Source organism: Teleopsis dalmanni, chromosome 2 (genome assembly GCF_002237135.1).
Source record: "Teleopsis dalmanni isolate 2A chromosome 2, ASM223713v2, whole genome shotgun sequence".
Classification (NCBI taxonomy): domain Eukaryota; kingdom Metazoa; phylum Arthropoda; class Insecta; order Diptera; family Diopsidae; genus Teleopsis; species Teleopsis dalmanni.
The window spans coordinates 83,868,230-83,877,380 of record NC_051847.1 but is presented as its reverse complement, the minus strand read 5'-3'; the positions used below and the strand labels follow the sequence as shown (position 1 = coordinate 83,877,380).

General features: G+C 29.4%; 1 protein-coding gene across 1 annotated transcript; it reads right to left on the bottom strand.

Moving 5' to 3' along the window:
• Positions 1-6,691: 6,691 nt before the first annotated feature.
• On the bottom strand, positions 6,692-8,219 carry LOC119684929 (sorbin and SH3 domain-containing protein 2-like; the record flags this gene model as incomplete). The annotated part of the gene is made up of 3 exons (XM_038099070.1): positions 6,692-7,649; positions 7,726-7,952; positions 8,007-8,219. Coding segments are annotated over 3 exons (609 nt in total), but the record flags the coding sequence as incomplete, so codon positions are not given.
• Positions 8,220-9,151: the final 932 nt, after the last annotated feature.

Here is a 9,151-nt window from a genome sequence, read left to right as displayed (position 1 = left end):
ACAAATCTAGTTTAACATATGTCACTAAAACAGTGCTGTCAAATCATGACTAACAAATGAATAACTCTTTATCAAATTTATTAAGTTAATTGAGAAGTTAATTTATTGTCTATAATTTGATTTTATTTATTAGGTTAGCTGAAGTGGTTGTCGCCATATCGTTGTAACACCCTTAGGCTTATTAGACCTTTGCTATACCGCACAACCATATAAACTTGAAATTAGGTTATAAATGCATTTTGGAGATTTCCTCCAAATAATCCACGAATGCTATTCAGAATGTACTTTAACGAGTACTATTTTGAACTAAGGAGTTGAAGAGGAGATTATTTTTTAAAGGACCATTTCACAGTCGTGCCTCCCTAGATGTGTCACTGGCGGTACCGGGGACACATCCATCTATCCACATCCAATTCAGTATTAAACATAAGAGAACAATAGGAGAACATATTTAAAGATGCTGTACGAGAGCTAGACGTAATGGAATCTATGAAGCAGAAGGTCGAGACTACATCCAAGCCAAAAAGAACTGAAAACATGCGATTGGCACAAGCAAAAAAGTGGGAAGAACTTGTAAATGTCAATCAAAATTGTTGATTTCAGACCCTTAGGTTGTATGCCAATCATGGGGTCTAGGATACAAAATAAATAAATAAGTAATAAGTGATTTAAAAAAAAGGAAAATTAATGAATTTATATATACCTTGTTTCCAAGTCACGGTTTTGGGAGTGACGAATTTGTAAAAGCAGACGACATTGAAATTCTTACGGATAGAGAATTTATGATCATAGTTAAAGACCTACGATATAATTATAAACACAAATTAATATCATATTGAATTGCTGACCAGACATGGATACTTTTGTAAGTGCCTCTACCGCATGGAAATGGCAGATTTATTTGGTTACATTTATAGCGATGGAGACTGTGACGATGCAGTACACAATTTCTTTTATTATAATAGTTAGCCCACATTTACAGAAGCAATAAAAGTCTGTATTGGACCAATAACTTCGGATTTATTGGTTCAATATAGTTGAAAAGATGAGAACGACGAATGCGAACTTCTCAAAGCGAAAGAATTAGACCTTAAAAGGAAAAGCAGAACATAAGCTAATGAATATGCCAGTCATCAGTGGATTTAGATGTAGATCGATGGCGTGGCTAATATGCCAACATAAAACCGACTCTGCTAGAAGTAATGAGAAAGCGTTTCCTCGGGGACAAGTCTCTCCGAAGAAGGGACATGTTATGGCTTAAATACCAACATAAAACAAACCCTTTCCGAAGTAATGCGAAAGTGATTACTCGGGGATAATAGGTCGCTCCGAAGAAGGGATATGTTATGGCTTAAATGCCAATATAAAATGGACTCTGCGAGAAGTAATGCGAAAGCGGTTCCTCAAGGCGAATAAGTTTCTCTAAAGAGAGGGTGTTTTAGTACGTATACTACATAAATATGTTAGGCAGTCAATGAAACCATTTCGACGACGGTCGGTTTGACGGTGCATAAAGCATTCTACTTCCTCACCATAGAAAAAAGGTAAATTTATTTTTTATTTCCATTTAGCTTTTGAGAAATTTGATATATTTCATCTGAATTCGAAGCAATTTTTAATCTCTTGCTTAATTACTTAAGGCCGTGTGCGAGTTCGAGTAAATTGATAGTAAATTGAGGGAAATAGTAAATTATGTCGGTATGATAACAAATATTATTTACCAGATTTTTGAGTAGGGTAAATTAGATAAAAATTTGGTAAATTAGGTGTTACCATTGTGAAAATTGTATAAGATGTTTTATAAATAAATTTGAAAACTTTTAACCAAAAACAATAAATAAGTGCAATAAATAAATAAATAAATATTTATGTAAGTGCAGTGTAAAAAATCCCAATTTACTTTACCTCGATTTACTCGAACTCGCACACGGCCTAATTATATAATACCAAGGATATTTTATTTAAACAATAATATTTTAATATGTATATTTTATATTATAATAAAAATCATTTAACTTAATTCAACTTAAATTGCTTAATGTACCAAGTGAAGCATTCCTTCCCTTCCCTATGTGTTTTGATTTGTGCTTTCATTTTTGTATTATATTTTCGTATTAAATTTGATTTTTTAAGTGGTTCTGTTTAAAATCGAGTGTAGTCTGTCATGTAACATTTAAAAATAAATGATAATACGACGATATCAGCTACACGGAACGCTCCAAACGCTCCAATTCATCAAAAACTATTAATAAAATTCAAGTGGCGATGAATAATAACGACCGGCACATGCACATTTTGAAGGAATTCATTTTTATACACGGCACGGGCAACGGCAACGGTGACGGCAAAGGCACAGCATGCATTTGCGGTATATTTTGTTTCACAACAAAAACAAATTTATTTGCTTTTGCCTACAAAGCTCTGCTCTCCATTAACAAAAATTTATGTCCAATAAGAAAAATCCCACGCACAGACGCACAGACGCAGCGGAGATAAGCTTAAATATAAAAATAAACACATTTGCGTTCGATTCTTTGTCTTTGTTTTGCTCTGTTTTCGAGTGTTGTTTTGTGCATTTCATTTCATTTCTGACTGCAAAGATTTTGGGTGGTCAGCAAAAATCAACAGCACAGCAACAACAAAGAAGGCAGCAGTAGCAGCAGCAAGCAAAAATGCTATCAAGCAGAATTGTTTTTGTTTATATTTTTATTTTTTGAATGACAGGAAGTTAATAATTATTTAAACATGTGTGTATATGTGTTCATATGCATATGTGTTCCAGTTTCCAGTTAAATAAAAAACAAAAGATAACAAAAAAAAACCATGCTGAACAAAACAATTTTAATTCGAGTGTAAATTTTTGGAATTCTTAGAAAATTTTTTGATGAATCAATATTGGTTAGCAAAATTGGCAAAATTGCATTAACAATATGTAAAATTCCTTGGACGAGGGTTGTCCTTGAAGAAGCAAGTATCGATTGAGCCAGCACACAAGCATACATACAAACCAAAATATACAAAACGCAACAATGAAAATATTTGAATAACAATTTTATTGCAAACAAAACAAATAAAGATTTTGGATTCTTATTAATCTCGACTTACCCATTTTTTTGTCCCAAAACTACCGGGATATACTACTTAATTCACGACAATCATTTAATTTGGGTTTTAATTTTTTTTTTCCACTATTTTGCTTTTCTCTTTTTGTGTAAAATATTTGCGTTGGATTTTTTCATACGGAGACCGGATGTTATTAAAACAACACTATTTTCCAAACATTTTTCACAAATATATTTCTTAATGCATTAGAAATGCTAAATGCACTTTATTTATTTTATTTTTTATTTATAAAAAGCACTTGTACGCACAAAACTTTGCATTTTTCCTAACAAATGCACTTCACGCCGCCGACGAAACGCAAATGACAATTTGTTCAAGTGCGACGCCGAAGAAACGAAGTGGAATTGAAATCAACACAGGAATACAGTAATACTACATAATAAATTTTTACTTTGCGATATTCTATGAAATTCACAAGCAATGCAACTAATAAACTATATAAAGATATCTTGAAAATGGATAATATTATAATTAGTTCCTTTTACTTATGATCCTTCAATCAACCAACTAAACAACCAAAATTAAGTATCTTGGATTATATAAATCTTGTCGCACGAATCACTGAAATCGCTGTGACGAAAATCGGTGTATGATCGTTGGTAATGAAACTCTTCATTTCGTGCAATACGAATTCGGCAAATCATAAAGAAATCGTTAAGCATAGAAAATTGAAAAGAAATTAGTTTAATCCAATATATTATTATTTTATATACAGTAGAATGTAATATATTTGTTTGAGTTCCATATATTTTGTAATTTCTTCTTTAATAATCATATTGTAATATTGAAACCAAATTTCATCTACTCTTACGTCGAAAACCAAAATTCAGCTCGTCGGATTTGTCTATTTATATAAATATATAATTCAATATATAGTTATATATAAAGGAAAATATTAATTATTTAACCTAATAATATATTATATACCATATATTTAAAATATAAATATTTTTTTTTTAAATAATGACGAATTTTCCCCAATTTTTACCCCAGCAAGAATATTCGAATGGATTGTTTTCTATAAAGTAGGATAGGATAGCTAATTTCTTAAAACTAAGTCAGCCCTTACAGTATCATATTGGTTTCTCTTTAATTTGTGTAAGAAGTGACCACAAAAAGCAAGGAATGCTAAAATAGTTGAAATCCAAATTCCAGTAATTAATGGCAGATTTTTAATAATAATACATTAAATAGGAGCATGGACAACAAGTAAACCAAGAGGTAGGTTATGGTTGGTGATAAGGATTGGTTAGGCGTAAATTGTAGTACAATATATTAGGTATAAAAAGTGAACTGGGTCGTAAAACTATCGATTCTATAGTGCAATCTAAAAGAGTATGATTTCGAAACTAATGCAAGCCAGTCTCATTACGATATAAAGCTAGGTATTATTAATGCCTCATGTTTTCAAATATGTGAGAGGGTGGAATGTTCATTCGAAGAATATTAAGGTTTTGATGACAATTCATGACATCGGTCGAATTTTTTCCTAGTAAGAGAGAGTATTTAATTATGAATTAGTATAGAAGAGTTGTAGATTAAAAACAACAAAAAGCGTGAAACATGAGAAGATTGATCAGGATTCTTTAAGACAGTGAAGAAGAATAAAATTTTAATGACCACATGTTATATGCCACCTAAGTGACCTAAGAGATCTAAGTGAATATGGTGCCTGGGCTTTGAATAAAAATTATTTAGAGGATAGTGTGTTGATTTCCAACACTTCGGGGCAGTGGCTGAGCTAGACTAACTCTGGACGTCGGCGACATTAGAATTGCGAGGCCCCCTTTATAACCCAGTTGTAAAAATAAATAATCAATTTAAAATAAACACAAATTAAAATAAATGAATTTTCTTACTTTTAGCTTCACTCAATTTTTTTTAAAATTATAACATAATTTGCGTCAGCTGCTATTTTCGCTTCAGTTTATAGAATTTCGAATGGAGATAGTCTCTCTTGGATCATCATACTTTTCTAGTATGTCTTAATCAATTTTAAATTTGAAGACTTCTTTTCGTCGGAGCTATACTGACTAGAACTGTGAACATGAATCTGGTTACTATATAAACATTCGGAAATAGTTCGAATATGGTTAATGCCATTATCAAATCAAATTGTTCAAAATATTTATTAAGTGCTTAGAATCCACACTTGGTAACTTTTTAGAGGCCCCTGGGGGCGCGAGGCCGTCGGCGGTCGCCGACATCGCTGACGCCTAGTGACGTCACTGCTTCGGGGAGTAGTGTAAAGTCATAACAACGGTTAAATTTTCTCTTAGGAAAGAAGAGTAGGTCATAATCAATGTGAGCTATGCATACAAGGTAAAAATCTTGTATCGTTTATCATGGACCTTTATCGTTCATATTTCTCCGCTATACAATAGAACAAATGAAATGAACAACTTATGCGTAGTTTCTTTTGTTCGTCAATAAATGGGTCGACTTCTTAGTTGTCTACTGAGTCTAGAGTAGAAACTATTGGAAAATGTGATGTTTTATTAGATTTCGAAACTAATGATAATGCTGGTTCTCATGTGGTTCATAGTTCTTCATAACTTTAAAAATGTGTTTATAAATAGGAAGAAGGAATCAAAGACAATATATATATATATATATATAAACTTCATTTTGTTTTTGCTTGCTTTGTTATAATTTAGTAAAAAATTTTGAGTCTAGCAGTGATTATAGTTTTAGAGAATGTTTCAATTTAACTTAAAATTTAAACTAATTTTCTATTCGCAAGCTTGTATAGCTAAAAAATTTTCTAAAATAAACTCTCCTATTAATAAATAATTAGAAAGGTTTTAGAAGAATTTTTTTTTGTTCGTAATAATAGCTTATATATAAATAAATATTTTTTTAAAAGCAATTAGAGTAAAACATATTAACAAAAAAAATAGTAACTTAATTTAAGTAAAATATATATCTCCAAATATTTCCAGAATGGAAAATGACTGAACAAAAACAGAAAGGAGTAATCGACTCGAAACTACAGACAAAGCGGATATCTAAAAGATCTCAGATCACAAAAGTGTATCTATCGAAACTCCTTAGCTTCATCTAAAAGACCAAATAATTCAATAAGAATATAACGTGGAGACATATTGGAAACAATGGTTAGTTAGTCTCCTCCTGGCAACTTTGAGAGCAATAGTTGTCTTCAAGTGTAAGTGTTAAATTTTTTATCTATGTGTTACTTTCTATTAATAATAAATTTCCTATTATTTTAAAACAAAAAAATTTTTAAAATTGAAATTAAATTTTTAAAAAATCATTGCTTGGATATGAATAAATACTCTAATTTAACATATCTGGTATATGTTATAAGATTGCGATAGCAATCTTTTATTATTGGATAAATATAATTTTTTTTTTAAAAATTAATAATTATTCTAGTCAAAATTAATTTTAATTTGAAAAAATATTGAAGCAAAAGTGATAAATAATTTTGAAGCAAATTAAATAATTTTAATAAAAAATCATACTTTGTGTTTTGTTGTTTTTATTTTCTAAATTTTATTTGCAACAACTGTGAGTTTTACAATTATTTTTTTATTTTTCATACAATTTTTATAAATAATTTTTATTTTATATATTTTTTAAACAGTTTTAATGTTATTCCATGAAATGTTAGTAATGCCAATAAAATTTTGTAATTTGAGTGAAAAATAACAATTTTAAGTAAAGTTTGAAAGGCACTGTAATAGATATTCGTTTGCTGTTAAAGGCATTTTAAAATAATATCAAGTATTTCGCACAAACATACACATTTATTATATATATTATGAATTAAATATATATATATTTATATAATCAAGATTATATAATTGGCATCATTTTTAGGCATAAGCTGCATTGGCAATCATTTTTCACAAGTTCAGTTGTATGTAAACAATTTCTTGATTTTTGTTTTTCAATATGTTTTCATGCTTTTTATTTAGTGAATCTCTCTTTCAAAATTTGATTCAAAATATTTAAATAATAATTTATTTTTTTGCATTCACGTATGGTACGTTATATTTGGGAATAGCTTTGACTAGTTATGTATTAACATTCGCTTGGAGATTTTTAGCCATAAATATTTACTTTGTACGTGTTTCTACTTCGGTAGCAGTTCTCAGTATTTATCTGGGTTAAAATATCATTATATCAGCATTAACGTGTTTAAATAAATAATTTTTAAAAATAATATACAAATTTAATTAAAGTTTTAACAACAACAAAAATATAAGCATTAATAATATTATTTCGTGTTTAAACTAATTTTGTTTTCTCTCATTAAATATAAACATTATATATGTGGAAGATAAGATCCTTCACGCAACAACAAAACCTTCAACAAATTTCTTATTTGTGGTTAGAGGCGTTCAACATAATTGCCGGGGAATGTGCCGAAGCAACCCGTTCGCTGTGAGGTACCAACGAACCAACCATCATCGCATTTCTCCAGCACATGCACGATATCGCCTTCTAACAGCTCAAGTTCATCGGAATTTTGTGGTCGGTATTTGTAGAGAGCACGGTATCTAAGTTTCGAATAATAGAATTTAATATCCAGTGATAATATAATATAATATATTGTCTTGAATTGTGATTACTTACTTTAATTGTTCGGTAACTGTGTCCACATGTAGCAAATCTGTTTTATGTAGATTCTTGGTTTCCTTCAATATGCCGTTCGGTGGTTGGTTGCCATTCTGTGTTAAAACATTGAACTCATGGTTGATATTTGTGCGTAATGTGTCCAATGAAGGGCGTAGATTCGTAACGCTTTGTTCTGTGATAACGGTTTTTGCAGCAATATCTTCAGCACCAATGTCAGTTAATACCTAAAATGAAATTTTATTGTTATATGTTATATACATATAATATTTTTTACTAACCTCTACATATGATACTGGAAAGATGCCTTTTCTGTTAGCTATTTTTCCCTCAAACCAGTTATCATCCACCCGACGTGTCAATGTTACCAGTTCACCCTTATTTAATGATAATTCCAAGCTTGATTGGGCTTGGAAATTAAATTTGGCACGAGCCTGACCTTCTGAAGGCTTTCTTTGTGGACGACGTGTATCTTCTTTGTTTATTATCTGTAATAAAATGAGAGAAATTAGTAAATTTAATCATAATAACTGCAGTGCTTAAATAATGAAAGATATTGAATATTATGCTTGTTCTGGATTTGGAGAAAACTAAATTCAAGCGTGGGGTGTGACTAATTTGTAATTTATATTGTGTTCAGAAATTTATTAATGACCTATTAATTGTAATCGTCTTAACCTTGTTTATACTAATTCAAATCAAAATAACAAAAATTAAAATAATGTAAAATAGGTTAAGCTTTTTATTAAAATTAAATTAATAGAAACTCATAGTTGTGATAAAAATTAATTATTGCTGTATGAGAAAGAACAAGAGAAGGATATCGAAGTTGTTGAAGAAGAATAGAAGTAAAATTGGTAACTATAAATATATGCAAATAACTATATTTTTTTTAATATTATTTTTTTTTTATAACATAAAGACGCTGTTTAGTTGTAAAAAGAGTAAGATACAAAACTTCTTCTTCTTCTGTCATCCTCATCTCCCAATGGAGCATAGGGTTCAAAAACATCTCATCCTAATTCACTAAACTAAATAATTCAAATATTAAAAACTGATCCTAAGTGAATATATTTTTTTTTACTTAATGAATTACTTTTTAAAAAATTAAAATTTTGTATAATATACATAATGCTATACATTAATGGATAATATTCTATAAATATATATAAATATAGTAAAAAATCATTTATAATACTTAAAAAAGGAAATATAATCGGAGATGCAAAAAATAAAAAAATTTAAAATATTAAGAAAAATGTTTAACGAGAATAGTGCCAGCTTACAGCACTAAAGATAGATTTTCAATGTTAAAAACTGCGGTTCTTTAAAACTGCAGATTTGATTGATAGAATTGTTGTAATGTTTTAATTTCAATTTTAGTATATCAAATAATATTAACCAACTAAAATGTTTATAAAACCAT